Source organism: Plecotus auritus, assembly GCF_963455305.1.
Source record: "Plecotus auritus genome assembly, chromosome: 6".
Lineage (NCBI taxonomy): Eukaryota > Metazoa > Chordata > Mammalia > Chiroptera > Vespertilionidae > Plecotus > Plecotus auritus.
In genome coordinates, this window is record NC_137773.1 from 6,606,512 (window position 1) to 6,628,560 (window position 22,049).

The window sequence follows — 22,049 nt, forward strand, 5'->3', positions numbered from 1 at the left end:
CCACACTAAAATATGGGGCTGCTTTGTCACAAACAGCTTGCTACACTTAAGGATTTTACTAATAAAACATAATGTTGTCTTAGATATTATGACTGTTGCCACAGCTGAACTGACTTGTCAAATCAATCCTAATATGGCTCCCACAGGCACATAAAAACCTTACTTAGCTATCAGTTATCCTAATCACTTTGTTCAGCTTAAGAATGCAATACTTCAAGACCAGCTCCTATTTATACATATATGCCTAGCCATTTAATAAAGTCTTGATTTATATAAATTCTTGTTTAAAATATATTTAGAGATGTAGTGTTTTAACATGTGTATGTTTGTGCATTCTTCCATATAAATATGTTGAAACATACAGTGCAGGGTAGATGAGGGGACAGGGATCCTTAAAGTGGTGCGCCCACAAGAAATGTTCTTTTAAAGACGTTAACTGCAACGAGAGACAAATCTGTGTCGCCTAATCATAAACTGACTGCCCCAACTCAAAGCCCATTAACGTCGACACGTATGTGAAAAGTGTACAACTGAAAGACACATGCAGTTAGGGACAGGATGTGGACGAGGCACAGAGCACACGTGGACATGCAGCACCTTCTGGATCTAGATATTCTAGAAGGAACAAAATTGCCTTTCCTCCTGTTTGGAAACAAACCCACCTTCACATCTTCTTGTTTAAAGTTGTTGTTGAATATCTGTAATACTGTTTCAAAAGAGACTGTAAGAGGCAGCATGAAATTCTCAAATTCGTCCTCATCTTCGCCTATCAAAAAACACACAAGGGTCACCACGGTTTAAATGCACACTCTTTTGCGTGAGCCTCAGCAGTGAGCACTTCATGCAGGCGGAGAAACGTCCAGGGAAGGGTCGGCCTGCATTCACATCTTGCCTAATTTTGTGCTTTGGCTCACTGACTATTCTGGTGTTTTGCCTTCTCTTTTTCAAATGAAATAGCAAAATTACTTACCAGACTTTTTTTGTGTGTGTGTGTGGCTCTTTATTGGATCAAACAGACTCATGCCCCAGGCATGTCAGCCCTTCAGCTCTTAGGGCCCCCAGAGCTTCCCTAATGCTCCAAGGAAAGCCTCTTTCAAAGCCTCAGAAACAAGGATCTTTCCCCCTTCTCTTTGGGTGCCAAGGCCCTAAAGGGCTCATGGACTCAGGTGCCCAGATAGCTCTAAGTTATTATTCCCTTTTATTTATGTTCTTTTTTATTAATTTGTTAAATAGATGGCAGGGAAACTTTTATCTGCCAAATAGGATGAGGTCCCTCCTGGGTCATTTGGATTTTAAGTACATTCTCCATGGGTACACTTCCTCTTACACCAAGCTTCCTTTTCTTTATAGAAAAGAGACATTTTCTATTCCTTTTTCATTTTAAAGGTTTCCTCAAAAATTCTGCCAAAGTGGAGTCTTCATACATGGATATGCACAATTGACAATTTATAAAGTATTCTTTCAAAAGGGGTTTCTTTTAAGTGAGAGCCCTAATTCATGGATGAAGACACAGGCAGAGGACGGTTAAGTGACTTACTCAAGGTAGCATATGCAGTTGGAGGTGGAACTCTATGGTCCAGGCCCCTGATTTCTATGCTGTCAGTCTTTAAATAGAGCGCTAGAGAGGAAATGCGATCTCAGAGAAGAGACCAGCAGCTCCCCAAGTTTGGTCCTTGGCCTTGCAGCATCAGGGTCACTTGGCAACTTATTAGATGGACTTTCCCAGGTTCCATCCCAGATTTACTGGATCAGAAACTCTGGGGTGGGGTCCAGCAATTTTTGTTTTAAGACACCCTCCAGGTGATTCAGATGCATACAAACGTTTGAGGAACACTAGCCTACACGTCATTCCGCAGATAAGGAAAATGAGGTCCAAGGCCACACACACAGATCAAGGCAGAATCAGCATCTATATATATAAAAGGCTAATATGCAAAGTGTCCCCTCGGGAGTTCGACCAGGAGTTGGATCCCTCGCTATGACGTGCGCTGACCACCAGGGGGCAGCGTGGAACATGGCAGACAACCAGTGGCGGCAGCAGGGCGCCAAGGGAGTGAGGGAAGGAGGAGGTAGGGAGGCAGGGAGGTGGGGAATCTGATCAGCCTTGATCACTGGCCAGGCCTAGGGACCATACCCATGCACAAATTTCGTGCACTGGGCCTCTAGTCTTTAAAAAAAATATACAGATATATTTTTATTGATTTCAGAGGAAGGGAGAGGGAGAGGGACAGGGAGAGGGAGAGGGAGGGAAAGAGAGAGAGAGAGAGAGAGAGAGAGAGAGAGAGAGAGAGAGAGAGAGAGAGAGAAACATCAATGATGAGAGAGAATCATTGATCAGCTGCCTCCTGCATGCCCCCTACTGGGGATAGAGCCCACAACCCAAGCATGTGCCCTTGACGGGAATCAAACCCGGTACCCTTCAGTCCACAGGCTGATGCTCTATCCACTGAGCTAGCTAGGGCGAATTGGCATCTTTTGACTTGGAGCAGGTGACCTGGCTGAACCCGGTCCTTTGTGGCTTTTCTTTTTCCTTTAACCTTACATAATTTGTTTCTAGAGTCAAACAGAACCAGGACTTAGCTTTGTTCACAAAGAGATGTCAAAAGACCAACAAGTCGCCAAAACCGGTTTGGCTCAGTGGATAGAGCGTCGGCCTGCGGACTGAAAGGTCCCAGGTTCGATTCCGGTCAAGGGCATGTAACTTGGTTGCGGGCACATCCCCAGTAGGAGGTGTGCAAGAGGCAGCTGATCGATGTTTCTCTCTCATCGATGTTTCTGACTATCACTCTTCCTTTCTCTCTATAAAAAATCAATAAAATATATTTAAAAAAAAAGAATTATAAAAAAAAAAAAAAAGACCAACAAGTCTTTCCTGTATGCTGTTCTGGATAAGGGCCAGGACCCAAGGTGAAGGATAAAGCAGACCAGATTATAATCCTGGCTCTGTCAATGGCTATGTGACCAAGTTATTCCTCTTAGATATACCCTCTGACAATTGGTGACAATATTAGAAAACTTTAGAGAAGCCATTCTTATTTTCCAAAGCCCAGGTCAAACGATCACTTTCCCAATGCCTGAGCTAACCTCCCCTGCAAGCACTTCCTGAGTCCCACTGCCCGTGTTCTCCCTTCTCCCTTCATTCCCATAGCATTTTCTCCGACTCTATGACAGATTGCGATTATCAGTAGGCCTTGAATTGCAAGCGTTTAGGCATATAGCGATATTAACACCAACAATACCACCTTCATCATTCCACCATTACCACTGTTTGATGAGAGTTACCTTGGGGATTGAATGAGATAAAATTTATAATGTGTGTATGTAAATTACTGACAGCATCTTCGCCTTCACTTCCGGAGAGCTGAGACTGTGCACCTTTGCGTTTCTCTGTGAAGGAGAATGATGTAGGGAAGGCTCTGCATAAACAGAGCCTAGCTAACCACTAGTTAACTTTGGACACTGAGTCTCAGTTTTCTCATCTTCAAAATAAGGATGAAAATACCTATCTTTTAAGCTTATTGTGAATATTAAATGTTATAACACATGAAAAATAGAAGATTCTCAATAAACAGTAGTGGTAGTACTAGTATTACAGTATTAGCACCTACAACAGTGCCTGCAAATATTAGGGAAATACTGTATTTGAGTGAAAAGTAGTTACTCAATAAGGTTGAGTTACTCCCTTATTTTCTTAACACCTGACATAGAATATAGAAACTAATTGAAGTAAACCCTTAAATATGTAATACACACACACTTTATTAAACTATATAATCTTACCGCTCTAGGATCAAGTATTTTCTTTTTAAAAATTCTTTATTTTTTAAAGTATTACATATGTCCCCCTTTTCCCCTAAAGCAGTGGTTGGCAAACTGCGGCTTGCGAGCCGGAGCCGCGGTTTGCCGCTCTGTTGACTGAGTTTGCCGACCACTGCCCTAAAGTATTTTCTAAATGTAGAATTGCACAAGGACAGTGACAATGGTCACTGCAGGAAGATGAGGGTGCAGGAAGGAGTGGACGCTCTGAAAGTTCTAAGCCTGGACCCTGGCTCTGCTACTGTTAGCTGCTTGATTTTGGATAAAGTCACTTCACTTATCTAAGCCTTAGTGTCCTCATCTGTAATTAAGAGACATATTATTTACAGCAGATCCCCGATCCGTGGTTTCACTTTCTACAGTTTCAATTACCTGTGGTTAACCAAGGTCCAAAAATACTAAATGGAAAGTTCCAGAAATAAACAATTCATAAGTTTTAAATTGCATGCTGTTCTGAGAAGCATGATGCTATCTTGTGCCATCTTGCAGTGCCCTGCTTGGGACGTGAACCATCCTTTGTCCAGCATATCGCTGCTGTACATCCACAAATCTCTCTGTACATCCACAAGTCACTCAGGAGCTGCCTTGGTCAGAACTACTATCGCAGCATCATAGTGCTGTGTCCAACTAACCCTTATTTTACTTAATAGTGACCCCGAAGTACAGGATTAGTGTTGCTGGTAATTTGGAGATACCAAAGAGAACTGTCAAGTTCTTGACTTAATAAAGAAAAAATATCATATGCTAAGGTTGCTAAGATCTATATATATAAAAGGCTAATATGCTAAGTGTCCCTCCCTCCATCCGACCGCTTGCTATGATGCGCACTGACCACCAGGGGGCAGATGCTCAATGTAGGAGCTGCCAAGCTGCAGTGACTTGGCAGCTGCGGTTCTCTGGTGATGCACCCCGAAACCAGAGGGGGAGCCCAATTCCTCGCAGCGCCATGCGATTCCACCTTTGGTCGTGGGTTATGTTGTTGCTGGGGCACTGTTGCCCCGAATCTGGTTTACTGCACACTTGTGTTTATGTTCCATGCCCTGTACGATAGCAACTTTGCAGAGTGCCCTCTTCCACTCTGGGACCCCTTGAGGGATGTTGAAGAGCCAGTTTTGGCCCGATCCCCGCAGGCCAGGCCGAGGGACACCACCTGCTGGAGGGACCCCGCTCACTCCACAGACGCCTTTCGAGCCCTGGCGCCACTCAGGTGCAGCCGGCCAGGGAGGGACCATGGGAGGTTGGCTCCAGGGCATGTCTGGCCCACCTAGCCCAGTCCTGTCCTGCTGGCTACCTTCTAATTAGTTTCCTTTCAATGTGCACGCATCTGTGCATTGGGTCACTAGTCTATTATAAGAATGAATCTTCTATCCATGAAGTTGTGAAGAGAAAAGAAATTCATGCTAGTTTTGCTGTTAGACCTCAAAACAGCAAAAGTTACACCCATAGTGCGTGATAAGTTCTTAGTTAAGATGGAAAAGGCATTAAACTTGTGGGTGGAGGACATGAACAGAAAATGTGTTCTGATTAATGGTGACATGGTGCCCCAGAAAGCACGAAGCCTACAAGAAGACTTCAGCAAGGGGTCCCATGACACAGGTGGCCACATTCACATAACTCTTATTACAGTACATAGTTTAGTTATAATTGTTTTATTTTATTATTCACAAGAGGCCCAGTGCATGAAATTTGTGCATGGAGAGGGGGTTCCCTCAGCCCAGCCTGCACCCTCTCCAATTGGGGACCCCTTGGGGGATATCCCTCTCACAATCTGGGACTGCTGGCTCCTAACTGCTCACCCACCTGCCTGCCTGATCACCCCTAACTGCCCTCCCCTGCCGGCCTGGTTGCCCCTAACTGCCTCTGCCTGCCTGCCTGGTTGCCCCCAAATGCCCTCCCCTGCTGGCCTAATCTCACCCCCAACTGCCCTCCTCTGCTGGCCAATTTGGTTCTGATTGGTCAGTTTCTATGCCAGTCAGTGTCAAAAGCTCTGCCTCCTAGGCAGCCATTATTTGGTTCTGATTGGTCGGTTTCTATGCCAGTCAGTGTCAGAAGCTCCGCCTCCTAGGCAGCCATTGGCTCCCCACAGCATCCACATTTGGTTATGATTGGTTGGTTCCTATGCCAATCAACGTCAAAGCTCCGCCTCCTAGGCAGCCATTGGTTCTTCACAGCACCCACATTTGGTTCTAATTGGTCGGTTCCTATGCCAGTCAGCATCTCTGGGCCTATCAACGGGGCCTGATCAGAAAGGCAGGGCTGATCAGCATCCCTGGTGGAGGCCTGGAAAGAAATGGAGGCGAGGCTGCTGGCCAGACTGGGAGAGAAAGAGAGAGGCAAGTGCTGACCAAAAGCTTCCACAGAAGCAATGGATCAGTCCCTGCTTCTCTCTTCAGGCCGCTCTGCAGTCAGCAGCCACCCAGCGCTGACTGCAGGACTGACTTCCAGTTGGTCGAGCCTCGGTCGTTAACTAGTTTTTATATATTAGGATTATTGTGGTGAATCTCTCACTGACCCTAATTTATAAATTAAACTTTACCAGAGGTATGTATTACAGGAACAAACATAGTATATGTAGGGTTCCGCATTATCTGCAGATTCAGGCATCCACTGGGGGTCTTGGAACATATCTCGCATGTGTAAGGAGAGACTACTGTATTTCATAAAGTTAGCTGTAAGGATTAAATAATAAAATATCTGTAAACCCCTCTGCTCAATATTTGGCACTTAATAAATGATAGCTATTAGCATTTTTTGTTGTTTTGACTGCAGCCAATAATATGATGTAGTCAGTATGGAAAACAGTTTGGTAGTTACTCAAAAAGTTAAACACACAATTGCCACTTGACTCATCCATTTTCTCCCAGATACATACCCCAGAGAACTGAAAGCCTATGTCCACACAGAAACCCACACACAATGTCCATAGCAGAATTATCATACAGCCCAAAGGAAAAAACAACCCACTGTTATCCCTGATAAACGGAGAAACACACTGTGGTATATTCACACAAAGGAATACCAGCCAGCCATAAAAAGCAATGGAGTACTGATACACCCTAAAATATGGATGAGCCTCAAAAACATGCTATGTGAAAGAAGCCAGACAGAAAGGCCACGTTATAGGATTCCAGTTACAGGAAAAGCCTACAATGGGCAAATCCATGGAGACAGAAAGTAAATTAGCGGCTGTCAGGGGCTGGGGGGTTGGGGAAATGAGGAGAGATGACTTTAAGGAGCAGGGCTTCTTTCTGGGGTGATAACAATATTCTGAAATTAGATGTTGATGGTTGTAAAACTGTGAATATTCTAAATATACTAGATACTACTGAGCTGCACACTTTAGAAGGGTGAATTATGGTATTTAAACCTCAAAAAGATAAAAAACAAACCCCCAAACCATCAACAATAAAAACCAGGGTTTGGTTACCCCTCACCACCCCCTGAAATGGATGCAGAGCAGTGAAATTTTCATTTCCTCAAATTCAAATGCAAATAACAACTGAATTACTGGTGGCTGAGGCGTGGCCAAGGAGAAGTAATGAAATAATCATGGTAATAATAAATGATGGTAACCAACTATGATGATAGTTACTAGGATTTACTATATGGCAGTTGAATAACGGCTTTTCAATGATGTCCATGTCCTCCTAACCCTTGGCATCTGTGAATATGTTGGGTTCTATGACAAAAGGAGTTAAGGTTGCTGATCAATGGACTTTAAAATAGAAGATTATCCTGGGTTATGCAGGTGGGGCCCATGTAATCACAAAGGTCCTTGGAAGTGTTAGGGGAATAGGGGGAAGCCAGAGAGAAGGCAGCACGAGAAGGACTTGGTCTGATGTTGTTGGAGAAACAGGACCTCCTTGACTTAGTCCACTGAGACCCATTTCGGACTTCTGACCTCCAGAATTGTAAAATAATAAATCTGCAACACATAAGTCATTAAATTTGTTACAGTGGTAACAGGAAACTAATATAGTCAGTAAATGTCAGGTCTAATGCCTCTGTTCCCACTAAGGAGAACCGAGAGGAGAGGAACAAGGAGACACAGAGGCAGTGAGTGAGAAGGGAATCCACTTAAAACCAAGGCCCTGGGGTAATCCCAGAAGAGGCCACGTCTCCTGCTCTTCCTTCCCAGTGCTTCCAAGGATAGCACCTTCAAGTTCCAGGACAACAGGTCTTGAGAAATGCGCTTAGCGAGATCCCAGAATGGGGTTTTCATTTCAGTTTCCTTCCCAACGGCCTCAGAGTCCTGGCAGGCTTTGAAATGACCTGTGGCTTCAGGCAGGGCAGGAAGCTTTGTATGTTCAGAAGGTGCCCTCACTTGTGCCCAAGCACTGAGGGGAGAGCAGCTGCAGCATGGGCACTGAACTTGCATCGCATTGAGGTCCCAGTGGCAGTCAGTGTCCCTAACAGCGCTGTCAATAAATGTGTCTCAGTTAACATACACGGAGTACTTGTTTTGTGATAGGCATTGTCCCAGGCCCCTTGCACACATCTTTATCTTATTTAAGCCGCATGACTCTTCAAGGCACATATATCCATTTAACAGATGAAAAACTGAGGCTCCCTTTAACTCCTCTCCCTAGGGAACCAGAATGTTTATTTTAGCTCCCAGAAGAAAACTACAGCACCCACTGCAGACTAGTGTACGCCTTCTCTAAGAAAGCTGTCTTCCAGTTTCATTCCTGAGGCACCTTATTCCCTGGGGTGCTCTGGACTCTACCCGCAAAACCAGGTAAGTTATTAAAACTGGATCTGGACTTAATGGGCTGCTTTCTGCCTACAGGGCCAGCTAATTAGTCTTAATGATCTCATTATAAATTCTAAGTATTTCCAGCTGCTTCTTTACCCCATATTGCCCCCCAACCCCCAACGTCTACTTTCCAGATAGTCTCTGCCAAGCCATGGACACAAGTGGTATGTCGATGCAGTCTTCCCATCTATCAGAACATTAGCTACTTCTGATCAAGCTTCTCCCGTGCTGGGTCCTCTGGCTCTCTCCCTTGTGTTCCTTTATCTACGAGAAACAATGTGCTTTGCCCAATCACCAGACATAAGGACACATTTTAAAAGCTATTTGACTTTCACTGACCATAGGGCTGTAATATACCCATATAGGGCAAATAAACACAAATCTGTTTACTTGATAGAAGCTTGGAAAGTAATCCCTCCTCCCTTCTTCTCACTGCCCCCAAGCCTCAAATCAATCATTCAGTTCAAATAGTTCACCTAAAAATGAAGAAGAAAGTTACTTTTCTTAATTGATTGAGAAGTAAAAGGTGAAGTAACAGCTTAGCAAAAGTGAATGAGGATGTGTGGTCAGAGGGCTACAATGTACATGACTGACCTTGGGCAGTCTTTTAATCTCTGCACCCCACCTTTCTGACAGGTAAACAATGCAATAACTATTTCATGTTGGCTGTTCTGAGGATCAAATCGTATAATGTATGAGAAATGGTTTGCTGACTGTAAATGTGTAAACATGTTAGTTATTATTACTAAAAAAAAGGAAAGTTTCCTTCCTCTGTATTTTTGCTTCTATCTTTAGTAGCTATTTCTAGAATAGTCTTCCTTTCTTATTCAACTCATTTACTTGTTATTTAACATTTCTCAAATTTAAGCTAGAGCCATCTTCAGATGCCAAGTACCTGCTATCAGCCACAAAGGTGGATGGATGCTATGTTACCCTCCTCCCTATAGAGAGAACTGTCTCTTAATGCTATAAACTCTATTTTCATATTAGCATCTCCATAATCATGAAAAAACTGCATCTTAAGAATTTAAATATCTGAGGGAAGCATGCTTCTCATCTGAGCAGTTCAAGATAAGGCTCATAAAATGTCCAAGGAAAACAACTGCCAGAGAACCGAGCATCTCTGAATGTGTGGCTGGTAGAAACCTAATTTGCAATGAATATTTAGTTCTCCATAAAACAAAAAGCCTGTTACCGCTCTTTCCCACACTTCCCCTCTCCAGTATTTGTCAACTGATTTCACCTCCATTCAAATTAAACAAAATAGAAGGTTTTTATTTATTCCAGTATTTTAGACTGAACAGCTCCCTGGAGGTTCTCCGTTTACTGGCTTGGGTAATACTATCTTTGCTTTAGTTTATTAGATTGACAAAGTTAATTTAAAAATAACCTAGGGAACTTTAAGTGATTCTTGGAAGGGCTAACATGCATGCACATATGGTCAGTCACCCATTTCCTTCTCTGTGTAATGTCTCTCACGAAGGGAATTTACTTAGTTTCATAATTTCTTAGAATACAAAAAATATGTTGCCAACATGAAACATCATCATTCTGATGATGAAATGCTTTCAATTCTGTTCTTTATTCCATCTAGTTTAGATAAGGAACAATTTGATAAAATCATCGTATAACTGTTTATTGCCAACGCTCCCCCCACCCCATTTTCATCTGAAATACAACCTGGGGCACATAGCATCTAATTAAATTCATACAAAGCACAAATTATTGAATAGAAACCAAAATGCATTTCAAAGTAAGTATCAATTAACGTGACACCCAATTTCTAATCACTCCAATGTGCAAGGCTTATACACAAAACATATCTAATTTATTTTGTAGAATTCAATTAGAATAGATTTTATATTTCTATCCCAGAATCACATCCAGTGGTTTGCTAGCAAGTTGGCTAGGTGTTTTTCCCTAGTAGATTCTTACCAAAAAAGAAAAAAAAAAAATCAGTGTTATAAGTAGTTCCTCCTCAAATGTTTCTTCATTTGAGATGGATTCTCATTATCTAATATTTTTCTTTCTTTCTTTAATACATGGATCTGTGCTGCTCCTGGCAAGAGCATTCCCTCTTTTCTCCAGGTTTCTGCGACAGAGAACACAGGATAGAAAACCATAAAACCATACACACAGGGATCCTACAGCCTAGTTTGTGAGACAAGGCTTCAAAGAATAAAACTGTTCAATAACACCCAGCAAATGATTGTCTGTGAAGTAGCAACACTTTTTCTCTTCAACAGAAAACAACAAACAACTGACCCAGCACAAGAGTGGCCAAGCGCAGCTGATCCTTGTGGAAGCAATCAGCCACTGGTCAAAGCTACTCCCAGAGACCCTGGCAGGCAGCTGGCTCCAGGGCCCCGGTGATGGCATCTTGGTCACAGCGCACTCGTGTGTCCTGCTTCCCACTAGAGCTTACTGAGTGCTTACAGTGCAGGGGTACTGAGATTGGGCCAGAAAGCCTGGGGACACAAAGCCCATACAATGAAGGAGTTCAACATGTTTTGGGAAGAAGAGCCGCTCTGGTTCTTAATGAGGGAAAGAAGCCCTGATGCTTTATACCACAAACCATCACTGGATGCTTACAATATAGGTTATTTTAAAAATAAAAACACTGATAAGCAAGGAAAGAATTTCTTTGAAAAAAAAGTAAAAGTTCCAGGAGTGCAGTTGCTATTGTTTTTCATTTTATCTATATCCAATTCAATTTATTTATATCTAGTACCTACCATGTACAGGGACTTCCACATAGCCTTTTTTCCCCCTCTATTTCTTATAATGTATCTAAAAAGTGCTTGCAATCCTATATAATAAAAGGCTAATATGCAGAATGACCAGTTGCTATGACATGCACTGACCACTAGGGGGCAGACATTCAGTGCAGGAGCTGCCCCTGGTGGTCAGTGTGCTCCCACAGGGGAAGCGCCGCTCAGCCAGAAGCCCTGAGCCCGGCTCACGGCTGGTGAGCGCAGTGGTGGTGGTGGGAGCCTCTCCTGCCTCCACGGCAGCGCTAAGGATGTCTGACTGCTGGCTTGGGCCTGCTCCCTGTGCCTAAGCCGTAAGTCGGACATCCCCCGAGGGCTCCTGGACTGTGAGAGGGCACAGGCCAGGCTGAAGGACCGCCCCCACAGATGCATGAATTTCATGCACTGAGCCTCCAGTATAATAATTATTTACCTTAAAAAAACTAAAAAAAATAATCAATGTATACTTTATATTGTTATGGGTTAAATATTTCAAAGAAATCTGGTGAAAGCTAATAAAGTCCTACTACTTATTCAAAGTTATATACTTCGATTTCTCAGACCTCACAGTTAACACTAAGCAACAGTGAATAGAACTCATCTTCAAAAAGGGGGTGTACAATGCCAGGCACTTCTGGGCAGCACCGGGTCTACCAACCGTCAGTGCATTAAGTCAGCTGTGCTGAGAGCACTCACAGTGCTGTCCTATTATTTAAGCGACCCCAGATTTATGGGGGTTCTTGTCTATGCTGACCTCATGAAAAAGGACCTCAGTCCATTCCATTGCCAGGTCCTGAAGATGTGGGTGACAGGCACCTACTTCTAGGAAACCTCCTCTAGGTGTTTTCCTTAACTTTGGTCTCCCCATTTCTTTCATTCTATCCGAGAGAGTCATTCAAACAGCATGTACAAGGCTTGGGAAAGAATTCAGTCTAGACAAGGGATTCATCGTCTTCTTTAATGCTTGGGCAACCAGGAAGCTAGAGGGCAAGCTCCTTGAAGGCAGGGGCCAGTATGGCAAGGTCTTTGTGGTGCCCTCAGAGCTCAGCACAGTGTGCCCTCTAACTGGTTACTGAGAACAATGACAAAACACCTGGCCTGCTCCTCTTCTCTCCCAGGCAGCAGCCAAGACATAGCACAGGCCAGTGTGCAGTATGCAAAGCTGTCACTCAGTTGGATCTCCCACTGGCCTGGTAGCAGATGATTGGGTTTTGCATGCCTGGTTTACACTCTTCAAATATTTATAGACAGTTCCCTTTGCCTCCAGCCCTAGTTGTCACTTAGCCAAGTTATACATACATGGCCCTTTTAATCTTTCCTTAGAAATCAATCCTGCTCAGCTCCTTAATCATTCTAGTTGCATTTCTCTCAACTTTTGGCTGTTTGTCTTTCTGGTAATGTATTCTGTTGAAATGCATAAAAACAATACAGGTGTGAAGCAGAGGAGGTCCTGGTCACCTTCCCATTACGAAGATCAGTGCCTTTTACATGCAGAATAAAATTATTCACCCTCTTTCCTTTTGCATGATCACGTTTTAAAAAATTGGTATTTAAGATGATGGATCAATGAAAACATTGCAAAAGAAAGGAAGAAAAGGTATCATCAGTATTATACTCTCAGAATATCATCACTGACTGAACTCTCTCTCTCTCATGTGTCTATAAACTGATTAACTTAACCTGCAGCATTCAGACATGGAGAACAATGGGAACCGAGAGTAATGCGGTCCCCACAGAGAGGTGTAATGTCCCTCCCGAAGGTGCCCTCTTCCTGCGGATACTTCTGGCTAACATTAGCTTTCAGTGAAGAAATTAAACACGAGTTAATTTCTCCCATTATAAAAGTAGTACATTAAAGAAAATTTTAGGTAATCAGAAATGAGGAAATGTTATTTATAGTCCACTACTCAAAGACAACATTTAACATTTTTGAAGAATCTCATTTAAGTCTTTTTTTGATGTATTGTTCCTCCCGCCCCAATAGGCACAATCATACCATTTGCGTACCTTGCTTTTTCCACTTACTATTATAACAGACATGTCATGTCTTGCATGGTCTTTAAATCGTTATTTTTAATGACCATATATTAATCCATCACGTAAGTGGGTATGCCTAATTTTACAATTCCCTACGTTAGACATTTACATTGTTTCTATGTTTTCTTTAGATTAAATGTCATTATAAAGAAAACCTTTGTGTGCAAAGCTTTTCTGTATTTAAGATTGTTCCTAAATTCCTAGCAGTAAAATGAATGTTCCAAAGGACACCCGGAAAATAAATTTAGAAGAAGTAAAGAATTAATGCAAGTACTATTTGAAGTGAAAAATACCACCTTAAGTACAAAGATTTGTCTTCTGGTTCTGATGTTAACAAGTGAGCGCTCAAATCTTAGAAAGCTGTAGAACACTGTCGGAGGTGGCAAATGCGGTAAGTTAAACGTGGTCCTCACGAGCATTTCCCGTCTTCATTCACAGGTATACTGGTAATCCTTACCAAGCAAGCTTAAATTCTTACCCGTACCTAGATCTACCATCAGAAGGCGGGTGAGGGCTGTGTAGAAGGTGGTTCGGCACCTGAAGTCACTAAGCCTGTCACTGTCACTGATGCCGAGGAAGGGGAAGTGTTCACTCTAATGAAAGCAAAAGAGCAGCCACGTTACAAACGCTTTACCTAAGCCACCTGGAAACTCTGGTCATTAATGAGAGGAAATCAGACTTACCGTGTGGTTTTTTAGCATGAATTTCACAGCATCTATCTTCACCAGTTTTTTTAAAAGGATATAGGTAATAGAAGTTAAGGAATTTGGCGAAATATAACTGTCTTATCAATAGGTAATAAATCACGAAGTAACACTGAATTACAATGGCACCAAAGCCTACTTATGAGGAATAAATATTTCGAAAGAGTATTCCTAGAGAAATGTCCTTCATACTGTTAAGAATGGCAATCTATTATTAACCAGTGCAATTACTTTTCTCATCTTATACATGTTCTCGTCCTGGAGAGGAAGAATTAATTTTATAATTAAGACAAAAACTTCTTTACTATTAAAGCCTTCGTAGTGGAAAATTAAAACTGACCTTTTTTTACATTTTTGATGTAATGTGAGAACTTCTCTTTACTTATTATTTCATAATAAAATAATGATAAAAGACCCATAATAGGCTATCAAGGAGGAGAAAAATGTTCAATTCTAGGAAACTATGAGCTCAGTTAGAAACCTAAGGAAAGTCTGCTTTAGATGAAGGAGATGGGAATACAGCCAGGAGGATGTAGCAGACTGCATGTCATCAAGGACTGAAGGTCAGGCTTAGAGGGCCTGACATTTCTCAAGTACCTATTGTGTGCAAGGAATTTCATATGTAACTCACCTAATCTTCACAATTAGAGTGCGAAGTATTATTTATTATTTCTAACCCACGGGTAAAACGAGCACGGAGCAATTGTTACTTGCCTAAGGTAACACAGTTATGGATGGAGAGTGCTGAGATCTGAACTGAGGTTTGACTCCAAAGACCATGTTCTTTCTACTGTACTGAACCATCATCCGAACAGTTCAACGCATGACGAGAATAACATTACAAAATCATACTTAAACAGGATCACAGGCCTAAAGAATTTCTGGTTAACGCTGTCATCAAAACACCCTCTTCGTTTACTTTACCCAGTTGCATGTTTTCTGCTACAGCCAGGGCCTCTCTGGAGCGATCTCTGCCTACTTACTCATGCCCTTCTTGCAGGCTAATAAGAACCTTAAACGGCACCATTCATGTTCCCGTGAAAACACAGACTCTTTCCTTCACGTTGTCTCCAAGTATAGAAGAACTCTCTCTACTGCCTCCGTACAGGGACACTGAAATCTAACTCAAGGTTTTAGTCACTCAGCTGTGGATGTAAAAGAGTAGAAAACACATTGGAACACAAGTCAGGAAGCCTGGGCTTTCAGCTTACCTACACCGTTCAGTGGGCTGGATGTGTCTGAGCACCATACTCAGCCACTCTGAGCCTTGCTTTCCCTCTCCAACGGGTGAGGATGAAACCTACGCTCAAGCTAGCTGTCTTATAGGACTGTTGTGAGGATCAAATGTTGAAAATGTCTTTTTCAATTTTAAACCAGGGAAGAAGACACAAAGATGCAGGGAATCAACGTTTACAGAACGTTTACTACTTACAAGGCTGATTCTCACAATCCCATGAGACAGATAGGTAGTATCGCTTCTATTTTTCAGGTGAAAAAAACAAACTTAAAAACTTTAAATAGAACTTTCCCAGAGAAACAACTAGTATGATGTAGATCCAAGTCCTCTGGACTCTAAGGCCACCATTCCAGCGGCATATGAAGCATGCACATCTGCTCACCTCCACGTTAGGACGCTTTCTAGGGACAGGGCTGCATCTATGCGCTCTCCTCCTTGCACTGTGTTCGGTGGGTGTCAATGCACCGAGTGTTTCCGGCAGGCCGAAGGGCAAGGAGATCAGGGCTGACAGGTAGCAGGTCTTTCCCTGCCTATGAAGCTGCACATTTGATGATTTTTTTCCGGTGTAATCACTGAGCAGAACTGCCACTCAGACTTCACTCAGTTAAACAGGGTGGGGGTCAATAAACTAAGAAATACCTTAAGTAATTACCAAATACAATTCTCTTAGAATTGCAAAGGTAAAAGTGACAGGGTCTGTGGGTAATCAGAATGCTGCCATTAATAGGAATCTTCCTATCAGTGCTGCTAATAAACAGCAAGTCCTGTTTTGACAACAGAATATTTATGGGAGCAATAAACAGAACATTCACGGGAAGACTCTCATCTGCCAAAGACACACTTTCTGCAGAACTGCATCTGTGCACTTTGAACCAAGGCCAGCCTCACTGCCTTTTAATTATATTCTAAAGAACAAGTGATTAAGAGTAAATATTGTTTTCAATAAAGAAAAAAAAATGAGAGTTCATCTGAATATTTATATTCCGTTATAGGAATTCAATTCAAAGCTAGTTATGGTCCTTAAGAGGGTCTGTAATGTTAAAAAAACACAATGCAAATGGAGCCCTGGCCAGGTGGCTCAGTTGTTTGGAGTATCGTCCCATATACCAAAAGGCTGCGGGTTTGATTCCAGTCAGAGCATGCACCTAGGCTGTGAGTTCAATCCCCCATCAGGGTGTGTACAAGAGGCAGTCAATGGATATTTCTCTCTCACATTGATGTTTCTCTCTGCTTCTCTCCTCTCTCTCTCAATATATCCTCAGGGGTGAGGACTAAAAATAAATAGGCAAATGGCTAATCATTTTATGATCTTTATAAGTCACACCATTTTAGTTGGTGGGAGCATTTTAGTTGGGTGGCATTCTGAATAGCACATTACAGTGAACGTGGTGATCAGCAACAGCAGTAGGAGTCTAGAGCCCTGAGTAAGAGAATTCAGGAAAGGTCACACAGAAAACATGCAAATGGTAAAACCAAGATTCAAGTCCAACTCTGATTGTCAAGTGTTAAGTTCTTTTCACTAAGTTACATCATATCCATTTGACTTTAAAGAGACCAGTGATTCTGCACAGACTACTAGCTTCTTGAGACACAACCGAAGCTGAAACTAAGTCCCAGAGGGAACAGGGAAACTGTTCTTTCAGGAAGGAACCAATTCATTAATGATTTCATCACATCCGGGACTGAGCAAACTCCACAGCCTGGCTGATAGTAACTCACTAAACAAAATTCCTTTCTGTATCCACGTATCCTATGAAGAGGAGGATAACGAAACTGAGAATGGACTAATTTCTTAAATTACAGGAGTACCACACACTTTAATTAAGCAGCTGATGGGCACAGTAGCACCAAGTACGACTTCAATTCATGGTATCAAGCCTTTACTGAGTATTTACCATATTTCATCAAACCTACACTACTGATTATAAAAAAACCTAACTCTAGGTGCTATTAAGAAAAAAAAGATGCTTAAAAATACCTTCAACTGTAAGACATCTGATTTACAGAAGTGTTAAAATGTGAAGAAATTTCTGTTTGAGAATCAAAGAAATCCTACCTAATAAAGAGGGAATATGCAAATTGACTGTCACACTGTCACAAAGATGGTGGCACCCACAGTGGAGGCGTGGGTTTCCGTAACACAAGATATCTGCACCCACAGCAGAGGCCAAATTCCCATAGAGCCTTAACGAGCAATCAGCAGGGACCTGAGGCTGCATAGCGCTGGGCTGAGGCAGAGGACCTGAGGCGGCACCCCCTGCCCAGTGGGGCTTGACAGGGGACCTCAGGCCGCGCTCCCTGCCCCAGCGTCGGGCAGGGGGACCTGAGGGTGCACTGAGAGACCTGAGGCTGCGCCCCCCGCCCGGCGGGGCTTGATGGGGGACCTCAAGGCATGCCCCCCACCCCGGCCTAGGGGACCTGAAGCTGCGTGCACACCACCCCCCCGGCCAGGTGGGGCTTGACAAGGGTGGGGCCAGCTGGGTCTGGGTCTCACGAGATTGTGAAGCGCCGTGGGTGGGTGGGACTTGACTCTGGGTCCCACGGCATGCCCCAGACTCTGACAGTAGGAAGAGTTTCGTATACATTTTACTAATTTTCTTTCATCTCTGACACTTATAGAGAAAGGGCAAATAGAATTATTAAAATATTTCCTCTAATTAATTCCTTTTTAATGTGCACAAATTTCATGCACTGGGTCACTAGTCTATATAATAAAGAGCTAATATGCAAATGGTCGTGACGCCCTCATGCATAATGACCGATCAGCAGGAGGCTGCATGCACAGCTGGCTCGGGTGGGCGGGGACTTGCAGCGTCGGGGAGTTGCGTGAGGCTGCGTCCCAGCCCCTGCCTGGTGCCGGCCCTGGACACATGAGCCTTGTGTCCCCGCCCCCGGGCCCAGGGACGTGAGGCTCGCGGAGGCCTACATCTTTGGGGTGATGGATCGTTGGGCTCCCCAACTGTGATAGGGCACAGGGCAGGCTGGGGGACCCTGCCCCCCCACGCATTAATTTCATGCACTGGGCCACTAACAGTGTAATAATATAATATTCATTCACTAAGTACAAGAGGGTGGATGATGGTACTAATCTAGTCAATAATTTAAAAGTCATGTATGTTTATAAATAGTTTTTGTAGATAGAATTAGACACCAATGGTAAAAGAAAGTTCACGGATAGGAAAATTACATGTTAGAAATTATTGTAGATAGTTACAAAGTATAATTACTGAACTAGTGGTTCAGTTATTTCACAAACAGGGTTATGCTAATAAACCCTACTAAACTAAAAACTCCAAACAGGTGTAACCAAAATGAAGCATCTTCAGGGATACTAATAATCACGTACAAGGAAGAGGGGTTAAAGGCTTAGTCACCCAATAAGAGGGGTAACAATATGTTCAAATGCCCTCTAATAACTTATAACCTCACCAGAGAGAGGACTGGCCAATACCAAGTTGTATTATATTTATCCTCAGATATACAGATAAGATCTAGGTTTTCAGGAACATTAAGAAAATCAAAGATGACAGGAATGAAAATGAAGGGCTTGCTATTTACTGAGCACCTACTACACGACAGGGTCAGTAATACAAGGTGCTTTATTTTTGTTAGATAGCACAAATATATTGTTATATATTTATTATTTTATTTAATCCATATAAAATCCTAAGAGATAGATAACATTCCCTTTCTACTGATGAAGAAATTGAGCCTCCAGAGAAATTACATGTCTTGTTCATGTTCTTTCAGTTAACCCAGTGAATTGTAACTATTTCAGGATGGCTTTACTAAGACTTCAGCAAGACCTAAAAAAAATTTAAAAGACATCAAATTGAGTTATGATGGGTCAAATGAGGAGAACAGCATAGGTGGTGATTCAGTGAAAGACCATGAAGGATGTCAAGGGGGAGGTAAAATGAATTTCCTTGGCCCAAGGAAAAGTATCAAGTATAAATTGTGGTTGAGTGGTGGATCAGAAATTAGTTATGGGAACTCAATAAGTCAAGTACCATTAAAGGACTCAAGTTCAAATCAATAATTTTACGTTGACCTGGGAAGCAAGTAGAAGGAATTCTGGGCTTTTGGGAAGAGAAATGATCAGATTAAAACAATACTCAAGGAAGGTAATCTTGTGAGGCAAGAATTTAAAGAACTGCGTGAAGGTCTGAATAAGCTGGCTACAGAAGAGTAGAAAGGATTCTCACACGTGATCCTAGTATAAAAGCAAACAGAGCAGATAAATTATGGGATGCTTTTTCCATGGATGATAGAGACAGAAAACAGAAAAATAAATCAACATTTCTTTTGATGAGAAATGTTAATAGACGTATGCCTGAGGGATATATGCTGAAGCTAGTTTTACTTAACATTCTCAAAGCCATCTGGAGATGGTGGTATTCATTGAAATAAAGCAATACATTTTAATACTGTTTCACCAAAGCAGAACTACTAAGCATTTTCTGTAACAGACATTCCTTCTATCCTTCACTCTTATTTTATTCTAGACTTTTGCTTCATTTCTCATCATCTACTCTTTCCTGACCCTCACCTCATTCAGGATGCCTCCCAGGGGTGGGAAGATCCGTGACAGGGTGAGGACATCTGGTCTGCATATTACTTGCATGCTTAACGATTTGTATATACTACTAAGCTCTGTCTAAATGACCTTGACTAAAAAGAGCTCGCTCAAAGCCACACCAAAACATCACATACCCACATTATGTTTAATGTGTAGATTTTCAGAAATTTAGTATGTAATTTATTTGAGTCAAATTTTAAAAAAAGGAACTCTGTTGATAATACTGTGGACCAAAAAAAAAGCGCCACATGCTAACCTGACAAGCTCAGGGGAGGCCTGCATGGCGGTCTTACAAACTTAAAGACCTAAAGTAACCACCAAGGATGGTCTGAAATAAAACTTGAACTAAAAGCAGTTATGGTGGGTAGTCATGTCCTAGGCCAGTATTTTCCCGGACAAGGTCAACCTTTACCTAAACTGAGCCTATTGTCTTTTTGCATCTATGCTAACATACCCTTGAAATGTAACTTGTAATTTCCCTTTTTCTGGACCCCTTGGGCGCAACCTAATGTGCCTGAGCGCCAGGACAGATACCATAAATTCCTTCATTGTTATTGTTATCATGTTAATTGTTACTGTTAACTATCCTGCATCCACCTTAAGTATGTGTCTATCATTTTACTTTTTATCCAATCCCAGGGATCCCCCCCCCCCCCCCCCCCCCCGCTTTTGCTTTCTCCTGCCTCTCTAGTCTATCACCAATGGATTTCATGTAACCTACCTACATCCCCTCCTTTACAGGTTTGAATGTTTTTAAGTCAACAATACAGTATTCTTTGAGCTCTTAGTAGAAATATAGGAAAGGAGTAAGGAGTTCTGGAATCAGGATCAGTTCTGTGAAGGCGGGGACTGTGTCTCATTTGCCCTTTTGCTCTGTACTGAGTAAATGCTTAATTAATATTTGCTAATTGAAAGAGGCTAGTAAGATAAAGTAAATCATAAAGATGAGTATGGAATTAAATTTAAAAATCACTATTTTATTCTTACTCAAGGTTAAATCTAAATAAGGATGCTGTTCTAGTTTATTGCACTTAAAAGACAAAGGAAGCTGGAAGAGATTTGGGGTTAAAAAATAAAATCAGGATGACTAAGTAGTTTGGACAGGAAATAAGACTCTGTGGCTTGCAAACATGAAAACCATTGAAATAAACTAATAGATAAGTAGATCTAAGATGCACATGGGTAGGAATTATATTCACCAAATCCTGGGGGACAGGAACTTGCACACGGTCCTGCCTTTGGTTCAATGCTTTGCTATTGAGGTCTTGAAATTCTTAATAACTTAGGAACAAGGCACCCCACATGCTCATTTTGTTCTGGGCTCGGTCAATTATGCAGGTGGTCTTGGAATAATATGGGTAAGTTATTAATCCTAAGAACGGTTGACGTTAAGAGTAACAACAGGGTAAAAATGAGTTTGGATACTTTGATGAATTAATGTAGAAGTCTTTTATAGGGTCTGTTTTAAAAAGCTAAAGCTATTTTTGGGTTTTCTTAAAGCTCTGAGGATGATGTAGTAAGGGCAACTACCAACAGAGGGCCTAATGCAGCCGTGGGCAAACTACGGCCCGCGGGCTGGATCCGGCCCGTTCGGCTGTTCTATCTGGCCCGTGGAGCGGAAAGAGCGGAGGGTTCTCTTGCTCTCCCCTCCGCTCCTTTACTTTGAATTTATATTAGTTCACACAAACACTCCATCCATGCTTTTGTTCCGGCCCTCCGGTCCAGTTTAAGAACCCATTGTGGCCCTTGAGTCAAAAAGTTTGCCCACTCCTGGAATGGAAAATAAAAATCCATTCTCATTATTATCTGAAACCCCAAATTAGACACATGTCACTGCTGTGAATTTGAGCAAATAAGCAAATTGCAGTAGAAATACTGATCAAATATTTTTCAAAGAAAAAACATACCTTGAAATAATGATTAATAAATAAATAGAATTTCGTCTGAAATGTAACCCTTTCTTCCCTCTTTCTCGGCATTTAACATAGGTTTAGTCTGTTTCATTGCTCTGTATGACCCTCATTTTCTCCAGTTTTCCCAGCAGCTTCTTTGTTCTGATCATCTGAACAATCACGTCCCTTCCCCAGATAGAAAGCAGAATTTCTGCCCGCAAAACACTTCACAAAGGAGGAGGACTCCTGCACCCGGCTGGGGTGGGCTGCCCGGGGCA

At 42.3% G+C, this 22,049-nt stretch overlaps 1 protein-coding gene across 2 annotated transcripts in view; it reads right to left on the reverse strand.

The window, feature by feature from the left end:
- The window catches only part of RANBP17 (RAN binding protein 17), a 234,587-nt gene that overhangs the window by 63,915 nt on the left and 148,623 nt on the right, over positions 1-22,049 (reverse strand). For both annotated transcript variants that reach the window (XM_080677003.1, XM_080677002.1), the window contains 3 exons: positions 14,043-14,106; positions 13,844-13,952; positions 663-766 (listed from right to left, as the gene is read on the reverse strand). In XM_080677003.1, coding sequence (XP_080533129.1) covers positions 663-766; positions 13,844-13,952; positions 14,043-14,106 — 277 coding nt within the window. The remainder of the gene's footprint in view (positions 1-662; positions 767-13,843; positions 13,953-14,042; positions 14,107-22,049) is intronic.